Source organism: Pteronotus mesoamericanus, unplaced genomic scaffold (genome assembly GCF_021234165.1).
Source record: "Pteronotus mesoamericanus isolate MK-2021 breed Mesoamerican mustached bat unplaced genomic scaffold, CSHL_Meso_final contig_752, whole genome shotgun sequence".
Classification (NCBI taxonomy): Eukaryota; Metazoa; Chordata; class Mammalia; order Chiroptera; family Mormoopidae; genus Pteronotus; species Pteronotus mesoamericanus.
In genome coordinates this window covers 325,582-341,512 of record NW_026555251.1, presented here as the reverse complement: position 1 = coordinate 341,512, position 15,931 = coordinate 325,582, and the positions used below count along the sequence as shown (strand labels likewise).

Here is a 15,931-nt window from a genome sequence, read left to right as displayed (position 1 = left end):
CGTTCCCCGGGGACAGGGCGGTGACGGGGTGCCGTGGCCTCGCCAGCTGGAAGCGGACTGCGGCTGTGGTCTCCACAGACGGGGACGCGGAAAATGGCCCTTTCAAGAGCAACTGCCACAGAGCGGATATGAGAGGATGTCGACTTGCTCAAGTACTGAAACTGCCTCTGGAACAGCCACGATTAGAGTCACCGCCAGGCGAAGCTGAAGGCGGCTCCAGTCCTTTTCCAGACCCACCTCTTTCTGCACAAACAAGCGAGCTAAACAGAGATGGGGAGGGGCTCGCAGCCCCTGCATCCGTCCGTCTGTCCGTCTGTCCGTCAGGCCGTCAGGCCCCGGGCGGGGACCAGGCCTCTGCTTCATGGCTTCCTAGGCGCAGGCAGTCCGAGCAGGGCTCCCCCCACGCTTTCCCACAAGGAGCCCCTGCGGACCCTGCCCGTGTGTCTGTTCCCATGACGCATGCCAGGCCTGGGGAAAGAGCTGCAGGGCCTGGGGACCCACTGTGTGACGGACCTGGGCCAAAACGCCACCTGTCCCCTGACCTCCTCCTGTGCCTGGGGAGCCCGTGTCCCTGAAACATCTGTCTCCTCCTCCTCAATGCACAGCCGCCCTGTCCGAAGGCCAGAGGTCCCTTTGGGAGCAGGATGCGCCAGTGAAAGTTTCGGTGGCACACTGCGGTCCTTTCTCCAGGGGTCCCAGTTTCGCTCAAGAGGCTCTGAGTCGACAAACAGGTTCCAGTCTGGAACGGACCGAGGGCCGTGGCTGCTGCAGTAGCTCAGGGGAGGGGGGCACTCCCTCCACCCGGCCCCTTCCGCACACAGAGCAGGAGAGCACTGGGGAGCCTGCCTCTGCTTCCCGCGGGCGCAGGGCCTCAGCCAGCGCACCGCAGCGAGAGGAGGCTGCTCGCTGCTCCGCCCTGCTGTCCAGGGCGCGGCCACCCCCAGCAGCCCTTGCTGATGAGGCACTGCCACTCGGCCCCGCCCCCGGGGTCCAGTGACCCCACTGCACTGAAGGATCCTAGCTCAGTGGCAGCAGCTCCCCCTCATTTCTAGCCTACACAGAGGAGCAACCACACAGGTCTTCCAGGGCGATGGGGCTTCCCTCACAGCCTTGGTGAAAAGTGTCTCTCAGGACCCGGCCAGGGTCCCCTCTGCCCCACCCATCCCCCTCAGCCCTGATCCTCCCTCTGGAGGAGCCCAGGCAGTCCCCACATCTCACACCCGCTCTAGCACACGCTGCTTTTGAGTCCACGTCTCAGCCAACCAAGCCAACCCTTCGAGCTACAGCACTGGGTCCTGAACCTAGGCTTAGTGGTCCCATTTCAGCAAATTCAGCCTGACCCAACTTGATGTTTCTTTCATCATGACTCACATCTTTGATATCCGTCCTGACATATTCTCCAGATGTCTGTGTAAACTGGAAAAATCATGCAGTTCTTTCAGTGTAGCACACCCCTGTGCTTCATCTTTTGGATCTGCTGGGACCAGGTCTAGCAGCACATGGAGAAGCAAATAGTGATGGGGATGCATCCTGAGGGTAGTCAGCAGTGTCTTGCAAGGCAAGTACCCCAAGGACAGAAGAATCCTACGGCAAAGCGCGGATAATCTTAGATGGCGGGGACACTTTTACCAGCAGAGGAGACTCACCGGAATTTAAAGGGTTCAGTGTCCCCCTCTCATCAGGACCCTCCCGCATGCCCTTACCCCCATGTTCAGGACCCCATTTCTCCCTGGTGAATGCTCCCAGCCTCAGAGCAGACCCCATGCGAAGGAGCAATTCCCATCTGAGCTGCAGTCCTGCCACTCCCAGCTTGTCGCTCTGGGTCTGGGTCTCAGGTAGCTCGGTGGCGCCGTGACAGGAGCTGAGGGCTTCTTTCGGGGCACGTGCAAAACGTTCAGATCATGCAGGCGGCACCCTGAGCTCATCCTTCCCTTCCCCGTGAAGTGAGGAGCAGCTTGCAATCTCACTAATGCTCACACGCTTGACAGAAAAGCTGTCTGGTATCGAATACACGGCCAGTCAGAACCTGGCCTTTTAAAAGTCTCTGACTAGGAATCCAGCATGGTGACATCCGGGCATCTCCACGGCCACATCACGCCGGGTTTCCAGTGCCCCTGTACCACGGGAAGTAGTCTTATCAGTGGCCTTAAATCTCATCAGAGTAGAGCCCTGGCTGGTGCGGCTCAGTGGACTGAGCACTGGCCTGCAAACCAAAGGGTCGCTGGTTCAACTCCCAGTCAGGGCACAGGCCTGGGCTGTGGGCCAGGTCCCCAGTAGGGGGCGTGTGAGAAGCAACCACACATTGATGTTTCTCTACCTCTCTCAAAAAATAAATACAATCTGTTTAAAAAAAAAAAAATCTCATCAGAGTAGAGATCCGAGAAACTAAACAGCCAAACTCACCCTTCACTCTCAGTACCAGAATCTGCGTCAGAGTTCTCCACAGAAGCTGCAGTAGGACGCTTGGACGCTTACGCACGCACGCACGCACGCACGCGCGCGCCGGAGAGGGAGGGAGGGAGACGGGTTTACTTGAAGGAACTGCCTCACGTGACTGACATGGATTTTGATTAATGTAGACCAATGAGCGTTCTGTGTTCTCTTTGCCCAACATGTATTTGTATGTGATTGTAAACAGCAAGGGCAGACGGACATGACACACCAGGACAATGCCACACACGCTGACCGAGCTTGTGGATGACACTGCTCTCCATGACAGGGCTCGAGAGCTGCAGGTCTGTTCCTACCATGATGCTGCCTGGACCCGCCGTGACGGTCTGGGCCAGGCAGGGCCCAGACCCTGGAGGACCACAACTGTCAGTGCCCACCCGCAACTGACCCTGTTACACCACGGGGTGCAACAGTCTGTGTCCTTGTGGCCTCTGGGAGAGCAAGCGGGGATTCACCTTAAAGATGGCCGATTGGCAAATGAGACTTAAAGGAAACTGGTACTAGGGGAAAATACACACACACACACACACACACACACACACACTCTCTCTCTCTCTCTCTCTCTCTCTCCCCCCTCCCCCCCCCCCCAGCTGAGGATCTCAAAACTGAAGAAAATTAAAGGTGCTCTAGGCCCCTGTTCATCTGCTGTGGGTTGAACCATCACAACATTCTAGAGATGAAAAGCTCACTACTCATACATATAGGTTTTTCAGCTGTAAGAGTCAGAGAAGTTCGTATAGAAAGCCAAATTTTCTTTTCCAATACCTTGCAACTAAAGGCTCTCATTTAACTTCCCAGACAAAAAAGGACCACGCGCTGGGCCTTGGTGTTTCCAGGCAGTTCCGACCCACTCCCCACCCCCGCCCGCTCCAGCTAGTCCCCTCCCTTCTCTCTCACAGGGGCGGCGGCATGTCTCCTCGGTTCCCAGTCCACTCCTCACTTTGTCGGTGTTCCTCCTAAAACTTGCATGCAGTTCTCTCATTTTCCCAAAAAGAGCAGGATGAGTCGCCAACTCCCTTACTAAGATCTCGTAGGGCTGTTTTGTCAAACATATGTTGCAGTGAGCATTTAAACACAAGGTCTGAGGTCTTGAAAGGACAGTGGTCTCTTTCCTCAGCAACTTGTTTTTCTGACTTGCCTTTCAAATCCTGAATCAGATTCTGTCTTTTTCTTACACATGTTCTAAGCTTCTCGTACTTCTGGAGGCTGGAAACCAAGTATCAAAGGCATTGGGACTGCTTAAACCTAGAAGGCCTGCTCCCACGGGTAGGGGACAGATGTCCTCAGACCACCCAGCATGGCTCCTGAACAGTCACCACAGTCCTTTCAGGAGAACTAGGCTTCCAGTAGGAAAGACAATGAATTATAAAGAAATACAATCAAACGCAAGCAGCGAGGCACACTGGGCACCAACATGAAAGCATTTATTCTCTTTCTTCTGAGTCTGAGGTGCTGGTTCTAAAGTGTCAAGAGATCTGAGCCCAGAAACCCCAGAGGGCTGTTCCTGGAGACACAGCAGCCAGGCCAGAATGAGCAGTGAGGACGAACGGAACGCAGGCTCCACGGGACAGACACAGTGGGGGCCCTTCCAAAGAGGCGCAGGCTCTCAGGCACACGGGGCCCCAGGTCCCACACAGAACAGGGAAGACAATCGTCCACAGGGCTGCTGAAGAGGCCTCGGCATGGGAAGGCAAACCAGCAACTTTCAGGGCTGACCCGACAATGCCCAGACTCTGTCTCTCTTTGATTCGGCATTTCTCTGGCTGATGACTCAGTTTTCAAGGAAAGGAACAAATATGTAAAATGAACCAACAGCTCAGATATCTCAAGGCAGTCACTTTTAAAACTATTTTATTTATTTATTTTTAGAGAGAGAGAGGAAGGGAGAAAAAGGGAGAGAAACATCGATGTGCAAGAGATACATCAATCAGTTCCTCTTGCGCGCCCCCAACTGGGGACCTGGCCTGCAACCCGGGCAGGTGCCCTGACTGGGTATCAAACCAGTGACCTTTCAGTTCGCAGGCAAGCACTCAACCCACTGAAGTGCACCAGTCAGGGCTCAAGGCAGCCATTTTTAACATCGTCTCCTAGTAGGAGTCAAAAGCACACAACAGAACCGGACCTGTGGGTTAACACAGCAGAGGACAAAGCCAGACTTATCTGTCTCTTGCCACTTTCTCTTTACACTGCTATCCAGACACAAAGGCAGAATCTGGCAACAACAGGGCAAATCCAAAGAGGAGCCAAATGCTGAAGCATGACTTAGTGGATGGAGGAAGTACCTCCGTGGGCTGTGTTGGCATTCGGCCCTGTGAACGGCACAGGACAAGGCTCGGGAGGGCAGGAGAGCCGGGCTTCCCTCCCAGAGCCTCTGCGCGGTGCAGGCGGAGCTGCAGGCAGAGGCCGCTGTCTCCCGCGGGCGGGGCCCAGAGTCTGCTCTGCACTAGCCCCGTCCCATTCGGCCCTCCTCTGCAGACGCCCAGGAACCTGGCCCCCGCGACAGGCCTTGCAGGCAGCTGTGGGGCCTGGGAGCCCAGGAAGACGCCCTGTGGCGAGGGCGTGGCGAGGGCATGTTGAGGGCTACGGAACACCAGTGGCTGGAGGGGGCGAGCAGACGCCCAGTTCACGAGCATACAGTTCTGAAGGGCAGGCGTGACGGTGCATCTTGAGCATGTGCCATGGGGCCCAAGTATTTGCTCAAACAGTATTCTGGGTATTTCTGTGAAGGTTTCTGGGTGAAGTTAACAATCAGTGGACTTAGAGGAAACCAGGTGTCCCTCATCCGAGCACCTGAAGCCCTTCCCCCACCCCGAGCAAAAGGGAATTCTGCCGCACATGCCTCAGCCTGGAGCCGCGACACGGGCCATCCCTGAGCCTTGAGCCTGCTGCCCTGCCCTGCAGACTTTGGACTTGCCAGCCCCACATCACTGCAGGCCAGTTCCTTAAAATAAATCTCCCTGTTGGTTCTGTTTCTCTGGAGAACTCTCAGAAATCGAGCAGGGAACTTGTGGTCTGCCAAGGGCCCTGCTGTCTCCCAGCTCCCAGAACCGTGCCTGGCACATGCCAGGTCGCCAGTGATATGGTCTGTCAGAATCCCCTCTAGCTTAGTAAGAAGACCTGTCCTTAGCCCAGAAAACCCACATGAACGCAGATGTGTGCACCAATGTACTTCCGAGTTCAAGCCCTGCAGCAGGAGCTGCCAACATGCAAGGCAGTGTTGGAGAGGCTGAGCGCCCTGCCCACTGCAGCTGCTCTGGGTGTCCTCCAGATCATCGCAGAGCTTAGAAAGAACATATCTCAAGACCATTTTTCAAAAAATAACAGTAGAAATTTAAAACAGAATTTTAGATAACACCATTAGAGTAGGTATTAGTTATTAACAAAGGAAGGGAGCAAATGGAATCAGATCGTAAGCCTAATTAAGTAAAAAGTGGCAGCTCTGAAGAAGACGGTGCAGGAGGAGGTCCTACTGAGGACTGCACAGTAGGAGCCGAGACAGCGACCATAAAGGGCAGGGAAACCTGGGGAAAAGACCAAACAGTGTCAGGAGGCAGGCCCGGGAAAAGCCAGGAAGGAGACGGGGCGGCTGGAAAGCAAGCCCGCCCCCTCCGAGCCCACGGGATGCGGGGGGCCTGACGGGGGGGGGGGGGGGGGGGGGGCGTCTCTTCTTGGCAGCCACACGGCCCAGCCAGCAGCAGCCTGTGCTGATCTGGACGGCCGGAGCCTTGGGTACCGAGGGGATGGCGCCGCGGCTCTGGGCCCTGGCCCTCCTGGTCCCACTGGGCACAGGTACAGGCCTGTGGCCCCGGAAGCCGGCTTTCTCCCGCGGCGAGATGGAGCTAAACCACCTGGCTGTGGATGAGGCATCGGGCGTGGTGCGCCGCGCAGGAGACCGGCATCAGCCAGCTTCTGCGGCGGGACCCGCCGGGGAGGCGCCTCATCCGGCGCGGCAGCCTTCTCCAGGGAATCTGTGCCCTGCCTGCCCTCCCGCTCTTGGGTCACACGTTTGCTTTCTTTTCTCCTAAACTCTAAGGGCCTCCACGAGACTGATGACCAGGGAAGGAGTGGGCTTTAAGGACTCACCTTTTTGCCTCTATCACTTCCTTTCCTGAGTCTAGGCAGTTCAGTCCAGGCTCGCTCCTGTTGCTGTGATCTTGCCTCTTCTATCCTAAGCCTTCTTTTGTTTTTGCCCTAATAAATCTTGCCACTAGCACTTAAAATCCTCCTATGTGTGTCCCTGAAATTCACTTCCTGTGACATGGTGGAAGAACCTATTTCCTTCAGTAACAAAAACTTTACCTCGGCATGCGAAAAAAGGATACTCAAGGATCTGCCTTTAGAAAATGGGTCAGGGAGGACTGGTTAAAGATGTGCTCATTCCAACACCAGTTCTGAGGTGCGGTTTCTCCCTGCCACCAACCCACCCGCAGTTGCGACACTGCCTGTCTGGAGGCAGGGTCAGACCCCACAGGTTAAGGTCTCAGTCCCACAAGAGCGACTCCCCCTCCTTAAGGTGATCATGGCAAAGCCAGGCTTGTCACCGATGCTGCTGACTGACAGGTTATATATCAGAGGCTGCCACCACCCGTCCTCGGGTTCCAGTAATTTGCTGACGTGGTGCATAGAATCCAAACATTTACTTTTTGGTTCATTATAAAAGAATAAGATTCAGGAACAGTCAGACGGAAGAGGTGCGCAGGGCCGGGCGTGGGAAGGGGCCGGGGGCTTCCCTGCTCTCCGAGCCCACCGCCCTGCGTCTCCACGTGGGCACCGACCCGGAAGCTCTCCCAGCCCTGTGCTCCTGGGTGTTCATCGAGACTTCAGTACACGTGAATGACTGACTAAATCACTGGCAACCAGGGATTGATTCAATTTCCAGCCCCTCTCCTTTCCCCCAAGGAACTGAAACTTCCAACCCTCTAATCCCAGGGTTGGTTTCCCTGGAGACCAGCCCAGTCCTTAGAGGCGGACAAAATCGCCTCATTCACCTAACAAAAGATACCTTTCTCATCAGAGATTCCTAAGGTTTCTGAGCTCTGTGCCAAAAACCTGGTATGAGGACCAAATATAAATTTCTTAACTATAAATCACAGTATCACAGATGGCAAATTGAAAACACATTTTCCCCGAGGTAAAAGAGAAGAGACATCAGCAACATAATTTGGAAAACTCAAAAATTTGAGACATAGCAAATCCAAGAAAGTCAACTGTAAGGCAGCGAGGGGAGCGCGACCTTCGTATTTAACTGGACACGGATGAAAGGAGGAGAGCAACGGGAACCAGCCATCCGGCTTCGCGGGCCGGGAAGCATAGCCTGCCTGCTGGCCAGCAAGCTGCGGCTTCACACCCCAGGGGGCCGCAGCGCTGCGCCCCACCAAGGGGACCCCCACCGCTCCCCTCCCCGCTCCAGGATCCAACTGCTGGGAGCCCAGGGGGAGGTGCTAGACCAAAGAGGCCTGTCGGTCCAGCCTAGGGAACAACAGATTGCCTAGCAGGTGGACCCATCCAAAGCCTGCAGAAGCCTGGGAAGTTGATTGATTCTTCTGAAAAAGGGACCTCGTAGGACCCAAACCCAAACCCATATAATCCCAGGGGAGCAAAGAAGCTCACCCTTAATGTTCTTTCTCTCTTCTTCCCTCCCCTCCTCCCCGGCCCCCCATACACTTCCGTTAGTGGTTAGTGTGCTCTCTTGCCCAGAAGCATGTGACCATGTGGGTCTAGCAGCTACCAGACCCGCAGCTGAGGGCGTGGGCTCCAAAAGGACTGAGCTCTCTCTCTCTCTCAGAACACGCTCACTTAGCAGCCACGTCGACTCTGCCACCAGAGCAACTGGGAACAAGCTAAGCCACCTGGACGGGGACTGAGGCTGCCTGGCAGCTGCTGTGGGCTCCAAAGAACTAAGCTTTAATATGAAGGAAAAACTCTGGACACACGGGCTTTTGTCTCGGCCTTGCTGAGGACACGGATGGACATCTTCCATGGTGGGACAGATGGACAGTGGTAACCCAAGGGGCAGCTTCTATCTCTACATGAATAAACCACACCGTTCCAGAATTTCCTATGCGTGGGTCCTTGGAATGCTTTCCTTGTGATTCCGTGGAAGAGCCTAATTCCTACTGGACACAGGCGAAGCTGAAAAATGACCCAGGTTGCGTGGCAGAACCCTAACTGGAAAAACAGGCGGTGCCAGGAATCCCTGAAGACAGAGGTGGAGTTGAGGCTGAAAACAGCAGAGCAGGCGAGAGACCCCCTGAAACACACACTGGCCACACTGCTGGGCCCCATTCAGAAGCAGAGGGTCCAGAAAGGAGCCCCCCGAACTGGGTCTGCATGTCTGGGAGCAGGCTTCAGAGGAGGAGGAAAATGTCCCCCTGAAGCAGGCGGCAGACCCAGGCCCCTCCTGCACGAAACCGCCCATAAGCCCCTGAGAGAGCACAGAAAGCCCACGAAGCAGCAGCAAGAGTAGCTGGAGACCACAAAGTAACTCTCGGAAATTAAAAATTTGATAGCATAAATAGAAAGGAATGAAGATAAAATACAAGAAATATAAAGTAAAAAAAAGAACAAGGAAACAGAAAAGGAAACTGTTAGTTCAGTCCAGGAAGTCAGATAACCAGAAGGCACATGTTTTAAAAACCGAGAGGAAGAAATCGCCAAATAACAGGAGAAGCGTGCCCAGCTGTGAGGGAGGCCTGCAGCAGGTGCGCCCCGGGAGCGCAGCCCTCAGGGCGCCAGCTGCGGGCTCTGCAGAAGGGAAGGGTGCATGTGCCCTGCTGCTCAGGGCTCCCACCCACCATCTCCACAGTCTTCCTGTCGTGCTATTTTGCACACCCGAAATATCTAACACATGGTGCCCTGTGGAATCCCGAAGAGAAAAACTGACAAAGATCTGGTGCCCTTTGTCTCCTCCTCTGCAAGCCCACCCCAAGGGTAACATCTGGGGCTCTGTCCCTGCAGCTGGCAGAGATCTGCCCTTCACAGGCAGGCACTCAAGAAACAGCCACAGGTGGTGAGAGCAGGTGGGGGCCCTCAGGGGCAAGGGTTCCCACCTACACCACCCATGCAGCCACGTCCGTCCCCGAGGCTGCCTCCCGCCCTGAGCCCCCAGCTGCCTTCCCACGTGCCGGGAGAGGCTCTTCCCACTAGACTCTAAGATCCCTGGAGAACTCTGCATGTCTCAGCCTCAGACCCGTGCCTCTCAAAGTGCCATCAACAGCACTTCGCACGGCACCGTGACGCCGCCTGGCTTTGCTGCTCTCGTTCCATGGGGATGGGACAGCCAGCGCTCACCGCGGAGGCAGGCACTGGGCCCCAGGGCTCGCCTTACTCTCCCCTGAACAGGTTTTGCTTTATAAAGTTATTTTTCAAAAAAATGTTATTTATGTTACTAGGTCACAAGTTTATCATTGTATTCTTTAAGTGAATTAATAACTTTGTAATTTTTAGCTTTTAAAAAAATGGTAAATATAATGTAACCCACAGAAACAAAACCTCTTTGGGTGCCTCGATTTTCCAGAGTAGAAGGGCCCCAAGACCAAGGTTTGAGAGTGGCTGGTCCAGCAGCTCAGGTGGCAGCTTCTGGAGCCAAATGCTTCCATTCAAACCTGGCCACTCCACAGCCATGCAAACAAGTAAACTACGCTAACGAGCTTAGTGCGTGTGACCCCAAACGAGTCCCCTGGCCTCTCAGCCTCAGTTTCCCACTGGTAAACTGAAGTCAACAACACAACGTTCTTGGCTACTCTGGTGATTAAACAGGTGATCCTCACTGAACTTAAGCGGAACCCGGCCATGGTGTGTCTTCCATCCACACCGGCCCTTTCGGCCTGCAGCCCAGAGCGGCCAGCCCAGCACACCTGTCCACAGCAGGTGTGCCCCGCGACTGTGTGGGGTGCGGAGACATCCAGCTGCCTAGCGCAGTGTAGGGCTGCGTACTCGCCTCACCTGTCGGCCACATCCAGGTCAGAAGCCATTCTGTCCAGGCCGCTCGCTATGCTGTCCAGCTGCTCACCCTGGAAGTGCAGGACCCTGGCTGCGTCTTCCAGACGCTTCTGGGAACAGGCCATGAGACCAGTCAGCTGCTTCCCCTTGGTCACGGGGGAGGAGGGTGCTCCCGCAGCAGCTCCTGGAGGAGACAGCAGCACCTCTCTCCAGAAGTGCTCGATGACATGGAAAACAACATTCCGACTAGGCTGCAAGGAGCCGAACCAGTGCTTGACACGGTCCTTTTCCAGTATGGTGACAGCACTGAAGATAAAGTGAGAAGCTTCTTTCTTGATCTCAATTATGTCAGCAAGGGGAAAGTCGACAAGGAGGTCTCCAGTTTTATCAGCCATAAATCTTACTGAGCGTGAAGTTAACAGAAGTTTTCCAGGAACCCATCGCTTCTCAAGTTCTAAATAGTAGGAGCATGGCCAGGTGTGGACACAGATGTCTCTGCTCATCTGGTTCTGGAGTCAGCCTGCACCACGGCCAAAGCCACTCTGCTCTGAAAGAGAAGGGACAAGTCAGTGGCTGTGTGAGGCTGAAATGTGTCATCACACTTGGCCCAGAGACACTAGGACATGACCAGTGAGGTTGTTGAGGTCTCGGTTCAGAGCAGATCCGAGACACCGGCACACAGGGGGCACCTGCCTAGCAAGAGCGCTCACCCCATCCGTGACAGGGAGGACGAAGTCTTTGTCCTGCTTGGCAGAGGGGGATGGGCATGTCGCAGACTCATGCTCTTCCGCAAGCCGCAGGCCCAGCGCTCTGTGCCGGCCAGAGTGCCTCCCAGGGGTCAGGGCCCACAGCTGGGTGCGGCCGGAGGAAGAAAGCTGCTGGAAGCCAGCACCCCGAGACCCTTCACACGCGCACCGTATCAGCTGTGACGGCCTGATCCATACACACTCTTCACAAAAAGTCGCTGAACTAACAGTCTCCTTTTAAAACTTTTATAAAGGTAATTTCACAGAGAAAATAGCCCTACAAACTTACAGTGATGGCGTTATATACATATATAATTATATGTAGTTTTACCTCTAATTAGTATTTGTCAATGTAGTTGACAAAGTCACGCAGGAAAGGCTGGAAACCGCAGGCCAGGGAGTGATGAGGCCTGTGCGAAGGTGGACCCGGGGTCGAGACGCCAGGGCGCATAGGCGGGCCTGCGGGCTCCTCCTGGGGGAGGTCCGCCTGCAGGGCTTCCGAGGTCCCCCTGGCTGGCGATGCACCTGTGCTCGTCCTGGGTGTGCCCACTTACTCAGTGGCACTGCAAGTACTTAGTGGCACTTAGTACTCAGTGAAAAATGTAACAGTAATAAGATGAATTAAAAACGACTAATGAATGTACACATGAAAGATGTACCAGATGCCACCATGTCACACACCTGGAAACAGTGCGCTTGGCAGAAACACAGCTGGACAGCCCTGCACACGGCTGTCGCGCTAACAGCTGCAACGTGCCACTCGCCTGCCTGTGACTCCGGCCAGTCACTGAGCCCCTCCGCCTCCCTTTCCTGACCTGTAAGTGGGGATAAACTGTGCCTGGCCCACACCGCGTGGCAAGGCTTAACTGAATTGCTATTTCAAAGGCACTCAGAAGAGCACGTGGTTCCTACGGGCTCCATGGGACAGCACGATCCTGTTCAACCCTGAAAAGCATCTAGAACTGACACTGCTCAGCCCTCAGAAGTGGGAAGGGTTTACAGCTTCCCCCTGGCCCTCCCCTTTATCTCTCGGATGGCCGCCAGAGCTGGCCTCTGCTCCCAGTGGGAGAGGCAGCACTGGCCACAGGCACAAATGCGCACGCGCACAAGACAGTGAAGCCGAGGGAAGGAAAGGTGGAAGAGCGCACCCCGCAAACTCAAGGTAACGTGCCAGGCTGGAGCGAGACAATGCAATCCCACCACGGGACCAACCAACTTAGCCTGTACGTTAATCTGACTCAAGCACGTCACCAGGGCGTCCTGGAACTCCTCTTGGTCATGAGCGCAGGGCAGGCGCACGCCCCCCAGACACACAGACCGGCCCACCAGCTCCTGTTGCGCAGTCCCCACGTCAGTCCAGCTGGGCTCCCTACAAATAGCTGCGGTCAGGACAAGCCTACAAAAGGTCTGCCATGTTCAGCCTGAGAACTTTGTCATTATTGCAAAATAAAGTAAGATATGGGACTCAGAAGTAACAAACACAAAGATACCAGGCCTGGCGGGGCCACAGGGACCATCTGTCCAATTCACATTTCATGGACGAATGTGCAAACGCGCCAGTGGCAGCAGCTCGCAAACTCTGCTGACAGCCTGGCCACTACACCTTCAAGAGTACTGACCTCACCACGTGTGTTGCACGAGTGACAGTTCTGAGGAAGTAGCAGCCCCAGGACCTGGATATTCAAGGAAATATTATACAGTTCAGACACCAGAGGAGCATACAGGTGAGGGGATAGAACACTTACTAATCAGCAACAGGAAGACTGCACATACTTGCACTGAAGAGCAAAGATAACATGTGGTAAAGAATATCCTAGAGCAGGCTGCTATGGACGAAGACTACCAGGAGGGCAAGCCTCCTGCTCGGGGAATGTGGCGGGCCTGGAGCGGGAGCAGCAGGCCCAGAGCCGCCTTCCCGAGCACTGGCGGGCACCAGCACCCCAGGCCGCAGATGAGAGCCCGAGGCTGACAGGGTCAGAGACCTGCCAAGGAGGCGGGAGCCCAAGAGCCTGCGCCCTTGGCCAGGACAGTCGGCGCTAGCCCGAGGGGAGCCTCAGCTCCAACGCCCGGCCCACAGCAGCCGCACACTCTCACCCGGCGCCTCTGTGACGGAGCCGGAGTCCACACACTCGTGTCCCTGGGAAGCCAGCAAGGAGGCCCTTGGCTGTCTGACTGCTGACCCCTGACTCTGAACGGAGGACAGGATCGTCTTCTCGAGGCACACTCTGGGCCTCCTGGAAGCTCACCATGGGGCCTGCCTTTCCTTGTGCGGACGGCGCGTGCTGGGCAGAGGGAGCCCTGCGGTCCCTGTGTCCTCGCTCATGAGAGGAGCCCTTGCCTGGGCACTCTGAGACACACACAAACAAAAGGTACCGCAGGCCACATGGGACAGGCCTCTTCCGGCCTGGGCAGCAGGGGCCGCAGGCCCCAGCCTTTCGTCACCAATGTGCCGTCTGCTCAAACAGCCTGCTGGACTCTACAGCAGAAGGGCTCTACTTTCAGCATTAGGAGGCGATGAACGACATCCCTGTCACCATGGCTTCCAGCATGTCCACACCTGAGGCGAGCATCAGGGTCAAGTGTCTGGGCCTCCATCACTGCAGCGGGCTCCCGGGTCAGCCCTGCCCCGGGCTAGAGCCCAGTCCCCCTGCTGAAAGGGATCTCCCCCACTGCCACCCACAATGGCCACAGACCACTTCCGGCCTCTGGAGAGGGTTGGGAGGGGCATATCTTATACACCACCACCCTGTCCTCCGACGGTGGGGTTCAGCATGGAAACTGAGCTGCCGTGAACAATGGCCTGACCTGAGCTCTCACGCCCAAGTGCCAAGGGAGACTGCACACGCGCCCCACATGATGACAGAGTCTGGTCTGCAGCATCCAAGGAGGCACGCTGCACTTCCAGCTTCAGCCGCACCACGGACTTTATAACCAGGGGGAAGTTACTTCCCTTCTGAGGTGAAAGACCCAAGGACAACGTCAGCTCTAACATACTGTAAAATTCAAAAAGGGGCGGGGGAGGGAGGAGAGAGGAGAGTAGAAAGCAGAAACGGGAGGAGAAACCAAGGACTTCTCACCGCCGTGCTAGCCGTAAGAAAGATGAGTAAGTCCTCAGGTTTGACAAACACCAGGGAAAAGCAACAGGAGAATCCTGTGGCCACAACTTTTCCTACCCCAGTTTCCAGGGCAGCTTCCCAAGAGACCGCAATAGGGCACCAGGGGGCTCCACCTACGTGCCCCACCTCTCCCGGGTGCCTGTCTTCCCCAGGCCCCACGTGCAGCCCACGGGCGGGAGTGTCCTGCTCCCGCAAAGGCCAGGCACCCGTGCCCCTCGCCCCAACCCTCTCCCTCTCCAGCAACACCAGCTCCCCCTTCCCCGCAGCCCCAGGGGCTCGCTGCCCTGCTAAGAGCCAAGCAGGGCACAGTTTAGGCTCTTGGGCCTGTGGTCTCTGGCACCACGCTCGCCTCTGCCGCTGGAGAGCGGAAGCAGCAGAGACCACACAGAGCGAAGAGTGTGGCAGCTTCAATACCCTCCTGTATGAAAAGGGACCAGTGGATGTGGCCCCAGGCACAGTCACCCAGCTGCCCTCGATCTTCTCTACAGCCTACGCACCTTCTCTAGGAGCTGCACCTGCAAGACCACCCCCCCCCCCCCACCTCTCCACGGCCGGACCAGCTGCCGCTCCCTCTCACAGACACTCCCGGCCCCCTGTGCTCATCCCGCCCCCCATGCAGGCTCCGGTCCCCGCCACTCCCTGGCACAGCTCTGCACAGGCCAGCAGGGGCCAAACCAAACACCCACGCTGCTCTAAGCTCTGCGCAGCTCAGCCAGCTGCCCCTCCAGACAAGGCATCCCCCCCACCTCCGCAGGCCCCACCTCTGCAGGCCCCACCTCCGCAGGCCCGCTTTCCTTCTCCAGTGCTGGCTGTACCGCTCCAGCCCCCGCGCCCCCCCCACCCCGACTGCTGAGTGCTGGGATGGCCAGGACACAGCCCGGCCCTCTTAGTCAACACAACGCTCTCCTGCTCAGTGAGTCAACACAGCTCCGTGGCAGTGGGAGTCACCTCCAAGCTGCCGCCTCCCATGCTTGACCTCTAGCCCAGCCTCGCTCACCATCGCCATCAGAGTAGCCTGGGCATCTCCCCTCTGCCACCCAGTGGGCGTCTCCACCCTCCTCCCTCCACCTCAGGCCCGCACAGCAGGGGAGCGGATTTCCTGGATCCCCCTTCCTCATCCCTCCCAACAATCCGTCAGCAAGTCCTGGCAGCTGTGCCCGCCTCTGTCCTCTGCCCTGACCCCACAGCCACTGCACCAGGCAAGGCTGTCACTACTCCTCTGGACAACCCTGCAGGTCCCCCCTTGCCTCACTCTGCACCTACCACCCACTCTCCATCCAGCCTCCAACATGACAGTCATCACATAGGATCAGAAAATGTGACATAGCCCCAGCTATCTTACTTCTAGACATATGATCAGAATGCTAGTCATAAAAAAAGAAAATTCTAATTGTAACAAAAATAGAGCATTATGTTAAGTGAAATAAATCAGATAAAGTAAAAAAGAAAAGAAAGAAAAAGAAAAAGACCCGTCTTCTGCCAAAACCTTTCCCAGGTGCCTGGAGCCGGGCCACTCCCCACCACAGCCCAGCCACTCTGCGGAGCGGCAGCGTCACCACCCAGCCCCTCCAACCTGTGCTCCACTCTGTTCCTGCCCCAGGGCCCCCCACGGCCCCAGGAACATCTTCTCCCCGCCTCTGCCCCCAGAACAGAGCCCTCACCACAGCTCCAAAGAGC

At 56.3% G+C, this 15,931-nt stretch overlaps 1 protein-coding gene across 1 annotated transcript in view; it reads right to left on the bottom strand.

Annotated features, from left to right (window-relative positions):
* The window catches only part of SNAP47 (synaptosome associated protein 47), a 62,193-nt gene that overhangs the window by 43,527 nt on the left and 2,735 nt on the right, over positions 1-15,931 (bottom strand). Inside the window, exon 2 of the mRNA XM_054584029.1 lies at positions 10,396-10,939. Within this exon, the coding sequence (XP_054440004.1) occupies positions 10,396-10,895 (500 nt within the window). The 5' untranslated portion in view covers positions 10,896-10,939. The remainder of the gene's footprint in view (positions 1-10,395; positions 10,940-15,931) is intronic.